The sequence below is a fragment of the Oxyura jamaicensis genome, chromosome 5 (assembly GCF_011077185.1).
Source record: "Oxyura jamaicensis isolate SHBP4307 breed ruddy duck chromosome 5, BPBGC_Ojam_1.0, whole genome shotgun sequence".
In the NCBI taxonomy this organism is placed as follows: domain Eukaryota; kingdom Metazoa; phylum Chordata; class Aves; order Anseriformes; family Anatidae; genus Oxyura; species Oxyura jamaicensis.
Window position 1 is genome coordinate 20198828 of NC_048897.1, and position 19239 is coordinate 20218066.

Below are 19239 nucleotides of genomic sequence, written 5' to 3' on the forward strand. Positions count from 1 at the left end.
TTGTTCTGAAGTGACAAACATGAGACCTACAGCACCACAGGAAAAAAGACAAAGCAGTCACTTCTACCCTTAAAAGACCCTGCAAATCCCATGCCTTCAAACCAGTACTCCCTCTATGCATAAACAAAAATGTGGCATGGAAGTCCTGGTTTTGTAGACTGAGATATGTTCAGATATGTGCATATACATACAATGTACCTACAGCTCCATCAGGATAGGTATGTGGATCAGTAGTCTCCCTGCAACCACCCCCTTACTGAAGTCAATAGTTGGGGGAGAATATTAATCTTTTTCTCCTTCTCCTTTTTTTTTTACCCCCCTCCCCAACCAGCTCCACGTGGTGGCAGCAGCACCGCAGCTCTGTGCGCTGGGCTGCTGCAGTCACAGTAAGCAATCTGCAGTTACTGAGGCAGCAAACACAGCCCAGCCACCTGTACTTGCCACAGGAAGAAGTGGAAGGTGACAATGGAAGGTCTCAGAGAGGACCTTTTACCAGAGACCACCTCCTGGAACATGCTGGCCTATCTAATGAGACCCGTAATACCACAGCTTCGTTTCTACCAATATAAATAGTTGGTACCTATCTATGCTTGCATAACCTACAGTAAATCTTCTGACTACACCAAAAGGCATGAAATCCCTCCACTGAAGGCAGCAACGTATAACCTAAATATCTTCACTACTGTCTTTTGGTGACACCTTCCTGTGCACGTGTGTAAAACACTCAGGGCTGACAGATGCAGAGCCTACCACAAAGTTTCCAGGTGTCACTCACTGGCATAGCAGTACTCCTTGCCATATTAACAGCCAGAAGTATTGGATTTTTCTTCGCATTATTATTTAAAGTTTCTCTTAGCAAATGCAGTGAAGGATTGTGAAAGTGCAGGTGCATTGCCAGCTTGTCAGTTTTAGCCACCTACTCCCTCACCCCCCACGACCTGCAGGGGAGACGAAGCTGATATTTCAGGAGAAAGAAGTTTCTCCTTCCTACTTGGAGAGAACTCTGGTTAAAATACGTAACATCAGCGCCCCTGCACCTCACAGCTATAAATACAAATAAACAGACTAAGTAGCATTGCAAAGGAATTTGTTGGTGTACTTCTGCTTTTTAAATTGATTTTCATAGAAATTCAATACTTGCTACAAAGAGATCAAAACGAAGTGTCCTACAGAGTCGAGAGGCAGCAGTTTTGTGTAAGTGCACTGCTGCTCTCTACTGGGCCCAATCAGATCTTCTCCCATATCTGCACACCACGTAGCAGACCCTGAAGGGAGCTGCATCTCTAAGATCACCAGGACTGCTTTGGGTGCTCACGATATGAAAAAATAAAATAAATGCACGTTATTAATCCTTACATAAATTTTAATAATTCATCACCTCAGATGCTTCAGTGGGACAGTGGTTTGTTCCTTCCTCCATGACCTGATGCAGGAGAACCCAAAAATGATTGTCACAATGAACAGCAGATCTACCCTGCGGGACAGCAAAATATCCTAAGAACTAAAATAAAGTCAAGCAGAAACTTTCATATGCAAAAATATCTGAAGTCCTCAATGGCATTGCTGCAGAACTATTGCAGCAAGCAAGGCAAAAGGCATACAAGGTTACAAAGGATCTTCATGTAACTGCTTTGATTTCACTGGAATTAAATTAAGGCTTAATTGTACCATTAGACAAAATCCTGCTTTTGATTACCCTAAACACTCGTGGGCCCCTGTACACATTCCAGTTACCATAGCTTAATGAGTTGCCTTGAGTAAGCTAAGCTATAACTAGCAGACCACATACATTTAGTCCCCGACAAGTACGAAATAAAATGCATAGCTTAATCCTCAGCACAAAAGACGTTCGTGCAAACTAACCCTAGTTTTCACAAGTGACTATTAAAATGGACACAGGTTCAGGTATTGCAGCTCAGTTGAGAGACAACACACTGAACTGCAATAATCCTAACCTAATGTCTGAAGCATAAATTCCAGTGTAAATAACAGGGTTTTTTTTGTTTGTTTTTTCAGAATGTTTTAATACAATTTACAATTAAACTTAACTAGCAAATGAAGTACAGACTGAAAGCATACATTTAATGGGCTAACCAAGTATATATTTAGCCCCAAGTGACATAAAAAGAAAAAACACCAGAGCAAAGAGGGGACAGAACTTGAGGTCAGACTGCATGCTGCAGAGCAGTGCAAGACCTGGCCTGAGAAGAGCAGCATTCAATAGCAACAGCCCCGGCACAGCCAACTGCACAAAGTCAGACTGAAAATAACTGCTTGTGCTGCACTTCTCAGACTGAAACTTTCCCCTCCTTTTTGATTGTTAGGCTTCGTGAAAGTTGGGCCACTGTAAAACATCACACAGCTCTCATACACGAGTACAGCCTGCAACACTCAGCACTAGAAAAGCCTCAGCCGAATCCACTTTTGGGGAACACAGCTCAAGGGAAGTTGTGTTCTCTGTGGAAAGGGTCCAAAAGAGGAAGTAAGAATGACTGGAGCTGGAAGTCGTCATCCATACTATCTGAGTGAACTGACATTCTTTAGTCAGCGTTTAATCTAGAGAAAGACTCAAGTGGACACCATAAGCAATTTTCAAATATGTAATAGGGTTGCAGATAAGAGGGAATAAATTGTTCTCTACACCCACGAAAGGCAGAAGGAAAAGCAACAATGATTTTAAATTGCAGCAATAAGCATTCAGGTAACATCTGAAAAATCTTTCAGCGGGTGATAAAATAACCAGAGCAAAGTTAACCAAAAGGCTGTTTCTGTTAATCTGTTCTTAAAACAGATTAAACAAACAATCGCAAAGGAACAATGGAGGGGTGGTAAGCATGTGTGTGAAAGGGGGTCTTTTATTTGTTTTATATTTTTTATTTGCATACATACGTACACACACAGAGCAACCCAGTGACCTCTGAATTCTCTTCCAGTCTACTTACATGTACAAGCTTCTATAATAAGCTTGCAATACAAGTGAGAAAACAGATCATTTATCATACTTCTCCCCGAAGGTAATTCTATCTTGGTGGAGTCATACCCGCAGCTTACAAACAGCGCATTGGTCACAAAACCTTCAATGCTGCTCACTGGCATCAGGAATTAAAAAGTTGAAATAAGGCCAGCAAAAAAAGCAGGTATAGCATTACTTGTAAAACATCTGGTGTTCTGAAATACTATGTACGAGCCAGAAACAACAGAGAAAACTATATTTCCTAGACTCCTGCCACAGGCGTATCATCAAATTTCAGATGATCAAGTATCAATACCTTCGAAACTGTCCTTCTGGATCCAGTCTACAGCATTCACAGTATTAATGACTTGGCTCCCAGATAGTGCTGCTCGTGCAGCTTTCTCTAGGGCCTTTTACTCTATCCTCCAGTTAATGTGTGCATGTTCAGGATTATCTTGTGGAAGCTGAAAAGCCAGTATTGCTAAATCACCCTGAAAAACAGGCCTAATCAATGAAAAATGCCTTAGAACCAGACCACGCTGGTCCTCTGCCTTCTGAAGAGGCAAAGAAATAGAGTTCGCAAGCTATACAAGCCACAGGTGAGTTCTCTGACTGTTCCTGCTCTTAAAGGTGTACTTTCTTTGGCCACTTTTATTTCTATGCATTTTGAACTTAAAACACAGTCCAAGTGAGTGAGAGAGAGCAAATGAAAGAATCACAGAATGGTTTGGGTTGGAAGGGACCTTAAAGATCATGTAAATCCAACCCCCTGCCATGGGCAGGACACCCCCCACCAGACCAGGTTGCTCCGAGCCCCATCCAACCTGGCCTTGGGCACCTCCAGGCATGGGGCATCCACAGCTTCTCTGGGCAGCCTGTTCCAGCACCTCACCACCCTGAGTAAAGAATTTCCTCACAGTGTCTAATCTCAGACCACCCTTTTTCAGTTTGAAGTCATCACTCCTCGACTATCTCCCCATAGTTACTCTCACACCAAGCACCACAGCAAGCTTGTGCAGGGTGTAACCATTCTGAGAAACGAGTAACCATTCTGTTGCTTATTTCCTGCTATTGTTTTTTATCATTATTATTTATTTATTTAAAAATTATCAAAGTGACAAAAGAAAAACCTAACTTTTTGTTTGGGTGGAAAACGGTTAAATCCAGCCTCGAGCACAACCTTATCAAAGGAACAGCGGGATGTGCCTCTGACAGGAAGGCCCTGAGGCGGCAGTTACACCTTTCTGTCTCCCTCCTCCTGCCAAGGCCTGCTCCTTCCTCCCCTCACCCTCTGCCAGTCCTGGTGCTGATGCCGTGACACCACCTACCTACACTTTTGCTGTCCGGCTCAAAAAGAAAAAATAAATAAATGTAAGCCTTATGAGACCCCAGCTGGGAGGTCCCTTCATAGCCATCCTTCCCAGAGCTGAGGGCAGGGGCTGTGGCGGCCCCCAGCTCCTCAGAGCCCGTGGCGCACCGACCCACCCCTCAGAGCACTCCGCCCCGGGCCTGCCGGCGGCCGCCATTTCCCTCCCGCCCCTCCTCGAGAGGTAGGGAGTGAGACAGGCGGAGCCCTGGCCTTCTGCTATTTGGCGAGGGAACTGTCTGTCAGGCGGCAGGGCCTGCTGAGGGCCAATCAGCGAGCGCTCATCGGAGTGGGCGGGGCGGGCCGCGGCGCTGGGGTGGAAGCGGTGAGGGGCGCTCGTTGGGGGGGCTGCCGGGCCGCTCGTGCCCCTGTTCCGGGGTGAGGTGCTCTGCCCGGCGCCCCTCCGGGGCTCCCATCGCCGAAACCCTCTCGTACGGAGGCGCTTTGGTACGGCGGCCCCCCCCGAGCGCGTGTGGCCGTTCGCTTTGCAGGCAGCCATGAGGGGAGGCCGCTGGAGAGGCGAGGAGAAGCGGGGCTGGAGCGCTCGCGGGCACAGGCACCGGCCCCGCGGGCGCCGGCGGCCCGGTCACCGCCCCGAGAGGCAAGTGGGGGGGGCGGGCCGGCGGTGAGGTGCCAGGCCCGAGCACAGCTGCGGGGCGGGGGCCGTGTGGGAGCGGGGGTGCCCGCTGCACGTCCAGAGGGTGGTCCTGGTGTGCTTACCGGCGTGGGGGTCTGGACATTGACCGCACGTTCGCGGCTGCTTATTGGCTTTAAACCGAGATGTGGCCCGTGAGCTGGTCTCTGCGGGTGTGCCTCGTCTCCTCCATAACCCCTTCAGCAGCATGCAAAGATAGCTCAGGGAGAAGAAAAGCGTTTGCGTACTTACCGTTCCCTGCCATTCGTCTCCGCCTCGGTGACAACTGGTGTAAAAAATATCCTTAAAGGATCTCCCTAAAAGCTTAAAAAGACATTGAGTATTGGGGTGATAACGCCACACGTAGATCAGGAAACCGGGACAAGGTGTAGGAATTATCTGTTGCCTTGAGAACTGACACTTTCAGAAAATGACGTTTTAAATTTTAGAACCTATACTTACCTGTGTTAGAGCTATTTTTATGGCTCTCTTTCTTTCCTGTGTTTTTTCATTGGTCTCTTACAGGAACAAAGCAGGCCAGTCCTCTACTTTAATACTACAAGCATTTATTTTAAAAATGATTTTCAGGGAAAGATATGCACACGCATATGAGTTGCCCCATTAATTCTAGTTGTGCAAAACGTTAGAAATGCAAATAGCCCCTAATTCACGAATATAGAATAAAGCATTTACTAAGAAGCTTTAGATTGAAGTGCTTCAGTTTGGTGGTTCCCCACCCCGTAGCTCAGTTACAGTCTTTAAAAATTACAAACTTGTATAACTGAACAGCAATAGAGCTGGTAATAAAACTAGAATTGCCTTGTTAGTTTGTTTCAATAAATTATGACTCGTGAAAAACACTTTGGCCTAATGCTTTTAAGATGACCTGTCTCAAAAAGTGAGACTTGTTTGGGTAACTCAGAAAACATCCCAATGGAATTCCACTCCTCAGTACTGAATGTGCCCGTTTAAATGGCTTCTAAAAGAAGAAAGCTGCAGTTTCCTACTTTACTGTGATGTTGATTATAAAATTTTTATTTCCTAGAGTTTTCCTGAAATTTTTCTTCAGTTTGCATGCTTCTGAAGCTCCTCAGTGAGCTTCCTGTCATGAAGACAATGGCAAAATACTTTTGACCTGATGTCATTTTTTTTATCCATGCCATTTCTTTCACTTTATGCTCCAAAGTGTTATCCTACTTTCAAGGGCGTGCTTTTCTTTGAAACAGAGGGGATGGTAACGTGCCCAGAACTAATCTTCTGCTGAAGAGTTAACTACACGTACAGAAGCAGCAACCACCTCTAATGTTTTAGCAAGTAATTAAGACTTTTGAGATACTGTTATCTCTTGTGTTCTTGAGAGGTTTTTAAGCTGAATGTTTGTACTGTTCCTTTTTCATAGGTTGGCATACAGTGATACAGCAGTGTGCTTATCACAGACCTGCAAAATTGCACTCTCTTAATGTGACTAACAAGCTGCTTTAAAGAGGCTTTGCGGAAAAGATGTGTAGGGCAATTGTGAGCCTGTCTTGAAGGCAACACTATTTTTTTTTTTTTTTTTTTTAGGTCTGAACAGGAAGAACCACAAACCCCAGTGAATGCAGACCCCAGCAGCAGTGGAAATCCTTCTTCGTCCAGTTTAACACAGAACTCTGCAGTACCAGGTAAGAAAATCAGTGTCAGTATGCTGACTTTATGAAAAAAATGTGTAGTAGCTGCGTTAATAGTATGGTGTTAAAGGATGGATATAAGCAGTAAAGTTTGTAGAGAAAATTAGTATCTGAAAAAGTGATCTAAAAAGATGTAGTAAGTGCAAATGCAGAGAGCAGGAATAAAACACTTTCAGGTCCAGAACTCCATCTTTTATATGAAAACTCATGTGCTTAGCCAAGCTATTATAAACTGACAATAATAAAATTTTATTTTTCTCTCCAGAAATGTTGGTTTGGGAAGAATATGAATTCTTTTCTTTTTTATATGTGCTGAATATGTTATATATCTTTCAATAAAAATAAAAAAGACAGCATATAAAAAAAGTAATGTAGATCAAAATATTCAGTCTTCTAAAAGACATAACTATCCACCACTTCGGAAAAATACAAATTCATTTCTATGCCTTCAGTGTATTTATAATCTGTAAGAAATACTGTCTGGCTATTCATTATTAGGGAGTCAACTGGCAAAACCAGACTTGATGCAGTAACAATGCTATAAAAGATGTTCCGTTTGCATTCTGGTTTTCTGACTCATTAAAACATCCCTAGGAAAAGCTAGGCCTGTGGGAACATGCATAGCTCCACAGCAGGAGAGTCCTGAAACACCCCTGACTCCAGAACCTCTTAGCAACAAAGTCAGAGTGTAAAGTGATCTTTTTTGTATATCACCCTTCTGTGCTTAAGAGTTTGTGAGCCTGTTAGGAGATAATATATATCATTCAAAACATTTATTGCTGTGTAAACAGATTCTGTATACTACACACAGTGTGCTCTTACCAACTTAAGTTTATATTTTTTTGAGTTGAATAAATCTTGGTTGTTTCTTGCCAAGCTGTAATCTAAGACATACTGACAAGGAGCTGAATTATAAGCAGCAGCAAAAAGTTACTTCAAATGCAGTTTATAGTGGTAGATAAAGTTTTAAATAAAAACCCTCAGAGATGTTAGTGTTCACCTCTTTTGAATAAAATGCTTTTTTCCTCCAAGTGGCTGCCATCTATTCCCGCTCTGCCTATCATGCTTGGGACCAGCTAGGAGCAAGAACTTTGAGCTTTGTGAGTCTGACATTTCCATGAAGATGTGGGATGTCAAAGAGTAATAAATAAACTTGGTTATGCATCTGATTTTGCTTATTTTTGCCACTTTTTAAAGAACTGCCAGGATTTTACTATGACCCAGAAAAAAATCGCTATTTTCGCCTACTGCCTGGACATAATAACTGCAACCCGCTCACCAAGGAGAGTATTCAGCACAAGGCAATGGAGAGTAAAAGACTGAGACTCTTAGAAGAGGAAGAAAAGCAAAATAAGGTATGTTCTGAAAGAGATTGCAATTATCCTCTGTTGTGTTCTGTCTCAAGACAGATGATGAGCTAAAATCCTTAGTTTTTTTTTACTATGGTACAGTCCCATAAGCTGTCTGAAGAAGCAAAAATTTCTTTTTGCTGAGAATTTATATTTCTTGAAGTCTTTTGGTTGTTTCACACAGGAACGAAAGGAAGTCACTAAAAAAAAAAAAAAAAAGAAACCTTGTAAAGAGACAGGAACTCTCAGAATAACAAATTGTCCAACAATTACAGTTGAGTCGGGGCATTGGCTGCCAGGTTTCAGATCCCTGCCATGAACTGGCAACGTGAGGTCTCAGTTGTAGGTTTTCTGTACATTTATAAATATTTAGACTGCGTACCTAGGCCCTGAAGAAATAATACTAATGATGTTTTGTGGAAATAGTGTTGTAACAAAGAATTTTCTTTGCACAGGTAACATTAAGTTAGTTTTTTATCTTTATGCTTTCAAGTTTACATCTGGAAAGCCTGTACACTTTTTATCATAAAGTGTTACAGCAGAGTTGATAGCAATAGTACACGTCTGAAACCTGGGTAAAATACCTAGCAAGTGTGGTTTTAATTGCCTGAAAGCCAAGTCTTATAACTTAGCAAATCAGTGTCTGAAGCTCAGCTTAAATATGCTGTAGTTTGGGAGAGGAGTGTAGTATTTTTCTCCTTAGGTAATCAAGTTCTTATTTCAACCAGCAGTTCAGCTCTTCCATCTTCATTATGAAAGTGCTGTTGTTTGGTGGGAGGGTGGTGGTGGTGGAAGGTTTCTCCTAGGATGTTTCCATGAGAGGTTTAGTTTTCATAGATCTTATACAGCTGCTGGCCATGTAGTTGTTAATGGGAACTGTGAATATACATTTCTCAAAATCTGGTTATAGAATCAGACATCTGAATTGGCCTCCTAAATATTAATGCTTTGACTCTTCAGTAGTTTGACAGAGTATTATCAAAAAGATTTCTTAATCCCTAACAGCAAAGTTCTCTATCTTCTGCTCTCCCTAGTATTTATAAAGTGTTCATGTGAAATTTTAAAAAGTGATGACTGCATGTTAATTGCAGTCTTGTGGTGATAGAGCTTTGCTATGTAGTAAGATTTAAGGTGTTAGAGTAAAAACACAAGGTGACTTCACACCTCAAGCTAGTACTGTTGACTGTGTCAAGCAAAAATAAGAAATGTTTTTTTCCCCAGTTTTTGTATTTATAGAAGCACCTGGAAAGAGAAAATACTTCTCTTTCTTGTGTACTTACTGTATTAGACTAGGGAAATGTTGCTGAAATGCATTTTATAGACTTGAAAATATTATTATACATAGGCTAGAGGAAGAAGTTAACCAAATGTCAAAGACCCACGGCCACGGCTGAATCATAAACAAGAAAATAACTGAGAACGCTTTCATTTTATTCTCTTCCAGAAAACAACAAGGGCAGGACTAAATTCATCCATGCTGTTACAGAAAAGGCAGCTAGGTTTGCTCAGTTCCACAAGTTATTGCAGGTACAATAATCTGAATTGTCTTCTGTTTGCAATATCAAGTTCTGCTACTTGTACAACCATTCCTGTCAGTTGTTGTTTCTTTATTGTTTCTTTGTATTTTTTTTTGCATCCCTCACTCTTCCACTTAGGACAGAGTAACATATTATTTATAATAACAAAAAAGTTACATTATTTTATAATCAAATTTCTAAAGTGGTGAGAATTTGGATGAGGAAGATATTTCCCAACCTCCAATAACTGGAGTTTAAACCTTCACATTTTCTTTCAATACATGCTGTTTTGCCACATTGTGCTGTATGAATACAGTTCAGCTTATCTTTGGATTAGTGCTCTTCAGCTGATGTGGATGTTTTCACCACCATTAGAATCTCTGTGCTCAAGTTCAATAACAGTGCAGAAAGCAAGTTAGTGGCTTGCTGTGTTGTTGTTCCTGCTACTTGAGATGTGCTGGGGTTCAAAATGGTGGGATGAAATTCAATGAATGGGTTACGTAAGTGAAATTGTAGCATGCTAGTTTTCAGGCATTTTATCTTCTGCGACTGAGAAGCAGTTCTGACTATCTTATCAACAATTCTTAAACCTAGGCTCAACTGAATTCCTTCTCTCCTCCTGCCCCTCCTGCCTTTACAGGATGGTCCATGAACTAAAAGTGAACTGCATGCAGAGGAGGAAGATAGAAATTCACAGTCCAGATTCCTCGGTTGCTGGAACCAACAATTTTAAAATAATTGTGGTATGTTATGACAACTGTTAAATCTTTAACACAAAGAAAGTCTGTTTTCAGTGAAAATTGAGGATCTTGAGATCAAGTCCTATCGGTCAAATTTTTCTTTCAAAGGTGCATTATTCCCATTGCGTCAGATCGCAAAATCTGAGCTCAGTAGTTTTTAAACAGGTAGGAAGAGGGTGTCCTTCCTTAGAGAGGAAAATGATGAAAAGGTTGGATATGTCAGTGATTTGGGGAGCTGATCAATACGTCCTATTGGAAATAAACAGGAATTGAGTAGACAATTGGCATGGTGGTTTTTTGAAGGGGAAGAAGAGGAAAATTGAAGAGAAGAACTTGGGGAATAGCAAAGCCTGTAGTGTAGGGAGTCTATGTAAATGACTATGATCATTTTACATCTCATACTCTGAAGGCAGTTTCTACTGGTTTTGCTAGCGTGTTTGTGCAGAAGAGGTCTCTGGAGCGAACATACTTCCTGTAGGAAGCTCTCGAGGACTAGCTCCTAGGCTTATAAACAGAGCACTGCATAGGTAGCTGGAGCCAGAACGGGGTTGGAAACTTAGTGTTATAAAAGAAAAGTTGAAATACAGCAGCATCCTCTTTGCTGTGATGTGATCCAGCAGGAGGAGAATCTCCTACACTTAAGCAGCATAGGAGAATTCCACATTCACTTTTGTTAAGATTTAATTACTATTTTTTTCTTTGAGTCCTCTACTGATACCAGTCTGTGCTTGATAATAACAACCAGAGGAAGTATCTGATGTAATGGGAAAGAGTCCTTATTGTTTAAGGACTGAATAATTTTCTTTTTTAATGGTAATTTTTCTATGCCTGCATTAAAAAAGATGTTGACCACTGTTTTAAGGATTAATGAGAAGTTGATGGTGTTAAAGTAACCAATTAGTATGTTTCTCCATTTTAGACCTAATGCAACTGCCTCAAGCCATTTTTTCCAGCAAGTTTCCATTAAGTGCAACGATGCTTTTATTTTACAGGCAGATGTTGCTTGTGAGCGGATATTCACCGTGAATGATGTAGAGCATGGAGGATGTAAATATGGAATCATCAACCTCAGTGGTTTGGGGAAGGAGTCTCTCACTGTAGAGATGTATGACAACCTCTACTTCACGAACCGCAAAGTACTGTGTTCTGTTCCCGCTTCCTTCAATTGCTGCATTCTCAAAACGCTGTTGCTTGGTAGGCACATGGGGAAATGCATGAGGGGAAGGGGCTAGTAGGAAAGAAAGGAAGAATCTAGCAGCGTGATGTCACAGAATCGCAGTAAACTTGTCTCGGATAGTCCTGAGGACCAGCATTATTTATCAGGAGTGCTATGCTGCCATCGGAACAGAAGACCATGTAGAAGTATCACCTTCCAAGGATAGCGCTTCAGGGTTTTGCTATGTTGAGAAAGTAAGATTTGTATGCTTCTTTCTTTAAAATAATTTTGGGAACATGTGTTTATGTGTATACGTGAGGGATATTTAAAACAGACTTCTGCACTCTCTTCATGCTCAGATTCTGTTAAAGATGATCTTCCTAATGATAGGATGTGCTTGGTGCCTTAGTCCATATTTGAACAGACTTCTCAGTGCTGCCCTCTCTTCTATACACCTAAGAGGAGAATAGGGATAAACTGCCCATGTGCTGCTATCACACTATTGCATGAGCTAAGGAAGTGTGCCCAGTGCATAGTTTCATGTCATCTTTGCATGGAAATGCCCTTTCATGAATTGAGTAAGAGGTCTACACAAACAGTATATCTTCTTGTGTCTGAAGGTGAATTCTGTGTGCTGGGCATCACTGACTCATCCAGACTCTCATGTCTTATATCCTTTTAAAAAAAAGCAAAATGTCAGTGCTGCTTTGAGTATTCTGCATCATGCTGCACAGAACAAAATTTTCAGAAGACATCTCATGTAGTTGCCCCAGAAATGTTGTTTTCTAGAAGACATGTAAAGTTGTAGAAAATAAATAAAATTGGAAGTTGTTGGGACTAGTGAGACAGATGTATTGTGTTACAGACATATGGAGTTTTGTTCCAGTGTAATAAAAGGCAAAATTAGGCACTTTTTCTGCCCTGGAGACTTCCCACCTCATTAATAGTGCAGATGCTGTATGCAAGATAATCTAAGGATTAGAAATTGGCTGGGGCAACAACAAAAGAGAGAGTTAAGGCAACTGACTTCTTGAAAAGGGGTTGTTTGGTTTCTGTTGTAAACCATCGCCATGTTGACTGGAGGTGAGAGGAGAAGAGTTCTGCTTCTTTGAATGAGTTGTTGCTCAGTGCCAGAGCATGTCCTGCAGCTTTATCTCAAAAGAAAAGGAAAGTTGTTGTAGTAGAGGAAGTAGAAATGGACAACGCAGAGTCACAAAAGAGAGGAACAAAACTGAATTTTAAAGTGGGAGACAGCAGGCAACAGAAGGTCTATTGAAGTAACATTAAAAGTGGCTGTTAAAAGAGGAAGGGATACTGGCAGGTATGTAATAGCTCATGGGAAAAGCAATGCAATTCAGAACTGATCCAGAAGGTGGCAGGAATTCATCAGTCTTGCTTAGAGATGGTTAGGAGTTGGGGATTGTTTGGTTATTCAATGTTTTTCCCTATCCATGACACAGATTTACCACACTAAACTTGAAAAGCAGTTTCAAAACCTATTTATACCCGCTATAATTTTTAGGAATTATTTTAATGCACTCTAAATTGACTCTTGCCTCCCCAGTGTTTGTAACCCTTTCTCCAGCCCACCTCCATCAAAACAATTCTGTATCAATGCAGTGTCATTGGCGTATATGGTCTATGTACATATACACACTCGTGTTCTTTCTAGCTCAACATATGAAAGAAATGAAGTGTCAAGACTTAATTGTGAAGCGTAAGGCACAACAAAGTTATTGGAAGACATTACTGAATGGAAAGCATTGTGAACTACAGCTGTGTCAGAGCATCCTACTTTTCCCAGCTATAAATATTAGGCAGCCTGTTCCATTCTAGGAAGAAATCTTTGTTTTCCTTAACTCACTCCAGCAAGCTGTGTCTCATGGGAATTGCAGAAACTCCAGGCTGTGCCAGTTTGCTTCCAGCATCGTTGTTCAGCAGCACTAACCCAGGTAGGACTTTTTTTTTTCAATTTGGATGGTAGTTATGGTAATGTAAAGAGTACAAGGGAAAGATGTTCACATTTCAGTAGTTTGTGGGCCTGCTGTATTATTGTAAAAAATATATATATAATAAAAAAAAAAATCTAGGAAGTCCTGAGCAGTATAAGAAATGAACAGATGAAAGAACTTACTTTCAGAATTAATTAGCAAGTAGTACTTAAAGCACTAGTTTATTTTTAGCTTCTGCTGATGTTGCACTTTGGCAGAACGCCCTGCTTGTAAAGTAAACATTTGAGATTATTCATATGAGTAGCTTGGCATTTTAAGTAACATGCAGAAGCTGCACAAAGCAAGTACTCAAATTTCCTTACAGACTACCTAAAATCACTGCAGGTTACTTTATCATAGTAGCTACTCTATATGCTCAGTAGATTAATCATAGGTGGAAAGATGGTTAAATGTCTCAGCCCATTGCTCCTTGTACTAGACATTGTGCTTAGTTTTGTGTAAACATGATTGATTTAGAAAATCCTTTATCATAAATCTGATGGCTGTAGCTGTACTGTTTATATTTTTTTTCTTTGTTCTTGGAGATGGCAGCCATGCTGGTACCTTCAAAACAAAACTAAAACCTGCTCCATCTGCAGCATGGTTTTATACATGTCACCTGTGCTGCCTGATATCTGTATGATTGTGGCAGACATGCCATAAAGTAAGTGAAAACTGTGCACTTAGAAAGTACATGGGTTGGTAGGCCTTGTGCAGGAGCTACATGAGTAAGAGTCAAATCTAGAGTGCTGTTACTTCACTGAAACTGTTCTAAAAACAGAGACAGGCCAGGAGAAGCAAGGAAGAGACAGTACTAATTTATTTTTTTCCCCTCCCTACTTTTTTTTTTTTAAAAAAAAATCTGTCTTCACTGTTTATAGAACTTCTAAGTTAGGCTTTGGCTGAACTACAGCTTCTAAAGAAAATGTGTTTCCAGCCCACTTGTCTTTTAAAAAAATGGCTTATCCAGTGCTGTAAGGCACGTGTTACTTCCCTCTTTCCTGATCTTTACTGTCACGGTCAGCCCTCTGACTAATGAATAAATTTCACAGTCGTGTGTATGTATAGGCTGTAAGTCTTCAGCTTACAACAGTGAAGTCCCGCTTTTGTTTCACGTCTCTTGAGTAGCACAGGAATATTAATGGGGTATCGTTGTCTCTGCTTCTAATTACAATGTTCAAAGAAGCATGGAAGTCCAGAGAATCTTCCTGAGTTATCACCCCATCCTTACATTTTATGGATGTTTCACACGGTGTTTATTTCTCCTAGGAGATCGACCTGGAATGCTGTGCAGCTTCAAGATATCTACTGCCTGGTCCTGTGCTTGGTGCCTGAATCCTCAAGCAGACAACTGCTTCAGCACAGGTGATCTGCGAGGCTAGCAACCACTTTTATCTCAGTAGGAAGGACTTCTTGCATTAATCTCTCACCTGCAACTCAAGTTACAACTAAATGAACATAATCTGTCTCCCTTAGGCCTGACACGACGAGTTCTCGTGACCAACGTAGTGACAGGGCATCGACAGACATTTGGAACCAGTAGTGATGTCTTGGCACAACAGTTTGCCACGCAGGTAGAAAGAACCATACGCCCTTCATTTTTTTTCAAAGCATTGTCATTAGTGGGTACTGTCTGTGATGGGGCTCATCACGTTGTAGATAAGGTTTATGATGGCAGTTACTGTTGGATAGCTGTTCTGTAACAGAGTTGATAAGGTTTGATACTGGCACACAATAGAACAGCAGTAAAAAAAAAAAAAAAACAAACTGATTTCAAAATCTGTGGCATTGGGGGTATTTTTGTTAAATATTCAGAGGTAAAAGGGAAATGGTGGAAGTACAAAGAGCACAGTAATAATGCATTGTAGGTTGTTTTGTTTTTTTCAAAATGGCCTAATTTCATTAACACTCGATGTATTGTCTCCAAGAAGAAAACAGCTATAAAATTCTAATTGACTTGTTCACAAAAATTTAGTGAGAGGGGTCAAATCAGAATGTGAGAATTCCAGTTCCTGTTCTGCTGTTGTGTTAGACTAAGTTCCTGCTAACCTAGCTGAACTTTTACAACTGAAGTAAATAATTGAGATTTGAATGGAACTAATGAGTTGGCTGAAAATGTTGCACAGTGTAATAAAAATTCTGTTTCTTAATGCTTGTGTTAATAAAATAATTTGAGAGCTACACCAGTGAACCCAAAAGCTTGATGTAGGTACTCTCTGTGTAAGTTTTAAGGTCTTTTCAGATGCTATGCAGTGCACCTCTCTTTTTTGGATTCTTCCAGACCCCGATGCTGTACAATGGCTGCCGTTCAGGTGAGATTTTCAGCATTGATGTGCGTCAGCGCAACCGCAAGGGGCAGAGCTGGAAAGCAATCCGCCTCTTCCATGACTCGGCAGTTACGTCTATTCGGCTTCTTGAGGCTGAGCACTACCTGATGGCAGCAGATATGGCTGGGAAGGTACAGTTCTGTTTCTGTGGGATACACGGTTATTTCCTTTGGGTAGCTGGGCAATGACAGGCGCTTACTCCAGACTTAAGGGTGGATGGCTGTTCTTTGGAGAGTGGTACGGAACTGGGTGGTAGTTCCCCATGGGGGCTGTCTTTGCTCTTCACTACTAGATCCACTTATTTACCAACCAGCAAGTGATCTCTGCTTCGTTAATGTATCCTCTTGTGAAAAATTACTTCAACTTTCAGATAAAACTCTGGGACCTGAGAACAGCTAAGTGTGTGAAACAGTACCAAGGTCATCACAACGAATATGCTATTCTCCCTTTGCATGTAAATGAGGAGGAAGGACTTCTTACAGCAGGTGGGTTGACTTTTTCTGTTCTACTTGTAAGTGCAATGATTTTATGCTTGAAGAGTGTTTCTTAGCTACAGCTGTTGCAAGCTGTAAAGCTGTTAATTCTTCAAAATCCGGCAGAACTTTTGCTTTAGATGTACTGTAATCAACTACAAAAACTGAAACGTTACGGATGCACACCTACTGTATTCACTCCTGCATAGCTCTCAAGTGCTTTAACCACTACGTTCAGGAAGTCCCATTATCCTTTTCACTGTGTGGCCCAAGAGTAGAGCAGAAAATAGTGGATTTTGAAGGTCAGGGAAGCAATGTGTTAACAGGAGACTTGAAGTAATATCCCTCTATATAGACTAGAGACCATGTATAGGCTTCTTTGATGCTACAGGGCGTAGTGTGATGATGGACTGCAGTGCTGGCACATACACAGAAATCCCTGTATATTTTCTGTCACTCAGGGTTGTTTTGAATACTCTTTGCTACATTTTGGGATTATTTTTTTTCCAAATAGGAAAGGTAACAATAAATGAAGCAAAATTCCTAAATTCTCATAATATAGCTAGACTTCTTGAAGTCACTTTACGCATAGTGTCTGCTGTTCTTGGGTTTTTCAATAAGTGATGGAATAATGAGAATAATTCTTAATTTGACAAGCTGGGTTTTTTATGCACTTTTTTTTTTGCCTAATAATGAGGAAAGCATTCTAAATACTGCTTTATTATACCTCTTATTACCTAGTAAGAAATGCGTATTCTTGCCACTTTTGCAGTATTCAGTGTTGTTCTCTATCCTGTTTTGTAAAGTATTGATAAGCTCTTTGCCCACAGGATGTATAGAAATGGTTACACTTTGTTCTCTGTAGACTACCTTCTTTGATGATAGTCTTGCAGAGCCATGTAAAGTACTTCTCATGTGATGTTGACTGCTGGTGTCCCTCCTTTCCAGTTGGTCAGGACTGCTACACCAGAATTTGGAGCCTCCAAGATGCCCGTCTGCTTAGAACCATCCCTTCTCCCCACCCAGCCTCCAAAGATGCTATTCCCAGTGTGGTGTTTTCTTCAAGACTTGGGGGTAGACGAGGAGTCCCTGGTTTGCTCATGGCTGTCAAACAGGATCTCTACCACTTCTCCTATAACTGACACAATTGCTCTTTTCAGACCTGGTCTACAAAGCTGCCAGCCTATACATGAAATTCAGAATATTTATACTGATCACCAGGGAGATGGTTTAGTGTGTGACAGTGGTAGCAGGGTGATGGTTGGACCAGATTATCTTGAAGGTCTTTTCTACCCTAATGATTCTATGTTGTTGAGTCACTGTGTGCTGCTGTTGCATCTCCTTTAATAATGAAATTCAGAGCCTCCACTAGGTTTGGCAAATGTTGCTGTATATATCTCAGACATCTTGTAAATAAAAGTTGACTGCTGATGAATCTCGTGTTGTTCTGCATCTGTAGTCTTCTCTCAAACCCTTGTGGGCTTAGGGCCAACTGGCTGCTAAAAGGGGGCCAGGAAGGCAGCAAGCAGCAGAAGCGGGGGGGGAGAAGAGCTGCTCTCTAGCCACAGGCTGATATTGGTAACCGTAAGTATGCTGAAGAGCAGCTGTACTGCCATAACCCAAAGGTAGTGATGAATGTTCTGCAACAGCAGGCAAAGCAAGCCTGTCACCGCCCTCAAAGAAATCTTCACTACCCTTCTAGGCATGCTGCAAAGGTTTCTGGCTTGTCTTTCTTTCTCAGCAGAAGTTATTCTTCACCCAAAGCTTTGAGCCAGAGGAACTATTTAGGGAGGGACTGCACCCTATCACACCATCAGGATGTGCCATCAGCTCTGCTCTACCTCACAGCGGTGCACCTACAGGGAAAGGTCTTAGGCTGTAACTGAGCAGAAGGAGTACTTAAGGAAGTGGGGTGGCAAAACTGTTCAACAAGTCACAAAACCTCTTCCAGAGAGCCAGTGTCAGCTGCAGCATGAGCACAACGCTAGTGTCAGGGCCAAGGCACTCTGGGTTGTGCCATGAGCCTTCTAGGCATGCATCAAGGTTGGGGTGGTGCAGCCAACTTATCCCTCTGCATCCCTGCACACGTTGCGAGTGGGTTTCCAGGAAAGGAACTGCATTCAAGCATCCCATGTGCTCTGCAGTACAAGTCTAGTACAGGAAGATTTCCTTTCAAGAGTGATACGCAAACTTGAGCATCCTGTAGTTTTAAAGGTTAAAGTTTTGCTTTCTCAGGGGAAGAGAGGGGGATGTTTCCAATGCCCTGCCCTCCCCTTTCCTTCTATTTTTTCTAAGTGAATTTGGGTAAGAGGGAATTAGAAGTACCACAAAGGGTCCTGCAGGGCTCCACCCTCACTTTTCCTGTCTTTTCACAACTTTCAAGCCTAAGCAATACACTGTTCTGGAAACTGCCTCTTCTCAACAGCTCCTTTTGCTCATCACACTTAATTTTTGTGCTGTTATCTCCTTGCCTTTATTATTATTATTTTTTTTTTAACCTATTAATCACTACAGAAGACAACATTATAGTAGGAAAACTCTCCTTGTGGGAACAGTGTAACATCTTTTCACATAGCACGTATTCATGCTGTGATAATTGTTGCAAGGGGAGTTAAGATACATCCCAGCAAATACCCAACACAGTTTCTTCCCTAAGTATGCATTCAACCACATCTTTCTTGTATCCCATTAACAGCCAACTTCCCTTTCCCTCAGCCTGGAATTGAGCTGCGAATTCCTGCAGTTACAGCTCCTCTGATGCATCTGGCTTTGGCATTTCTCTGCAGAACCTATTTTAACCCTCTCACAAGGCAGAACAGAAGCTGCTCACAGCACATTCTGTGCTGCCACTTTTTTCTACAGAACTTGTTTATAAAGCTGAGAGGCCCCTGTTCTCAGTGGAGGGGGGGTTGCAGTCTTACACTTACAGTCTTGCAGGCTCTTCCCATTTGCTTTACTACCCCTGGACAATCAAGAGACCACTTGGGTTAACATGGTCACTGACTCCTGATTCGCCTTTCTTTTTAATTTGGGAAAATACTCTGATTTGTTTTATGCTCATTTGGG

At 41.6% G+C, this 19239-nt stretch overlaps 1 protein-coding gene across 3 annotated transcripts; it reads left to right on the top strand.

Annotated features, from left to right (window-relative positions):
- Positions 1-4695: 4695 nt before the first annotated feature.
- On the top strand, positions 4696-17608 carry DCAF4 (DDB1 and CUL4 associated factor 4). 3 transcript variants are annotated; one of them, XM_035328282.1, is made up of 13 exons: positions 4696-4920; positions 6517-6614; positions 7818-7975; positions 9414-9496; positions 10127-10229; positions 11219-11362; positions 12003-12052; positions 13255-13334; positions 14643-14738; positions 14850-15004; positions 15604-15831; positions 16071-16185; positions 17039-17172. In XM_035328282.1, exons 1-13 carry the CDS (start codon positions 4817-4819, stop codon positions 17050-17052), a joined length of 1428 nt encoding a protein of 475 aa, XP_035184173.1. In that variant the 5' UTR covers positions 4696-4816; the 3' UTR covers positions 17053-17172. The 3 variants fall into 3 exon arrangements, with proteins under 3 accessions (XP_035184173.1, XP_035184171.1, XP_035184172.1); XM_035328280.1 differs by having other exon boundaries at positions 4697-4920; positions 17122-17608; XM_035328281.1 differs by having other exon boundaries at positions 4699-4920; positions 14850-14947; positions 15655-15831; positions 17122-17608.
- Positions 17609-19239: the final 1631 nt, after the last annotated feature.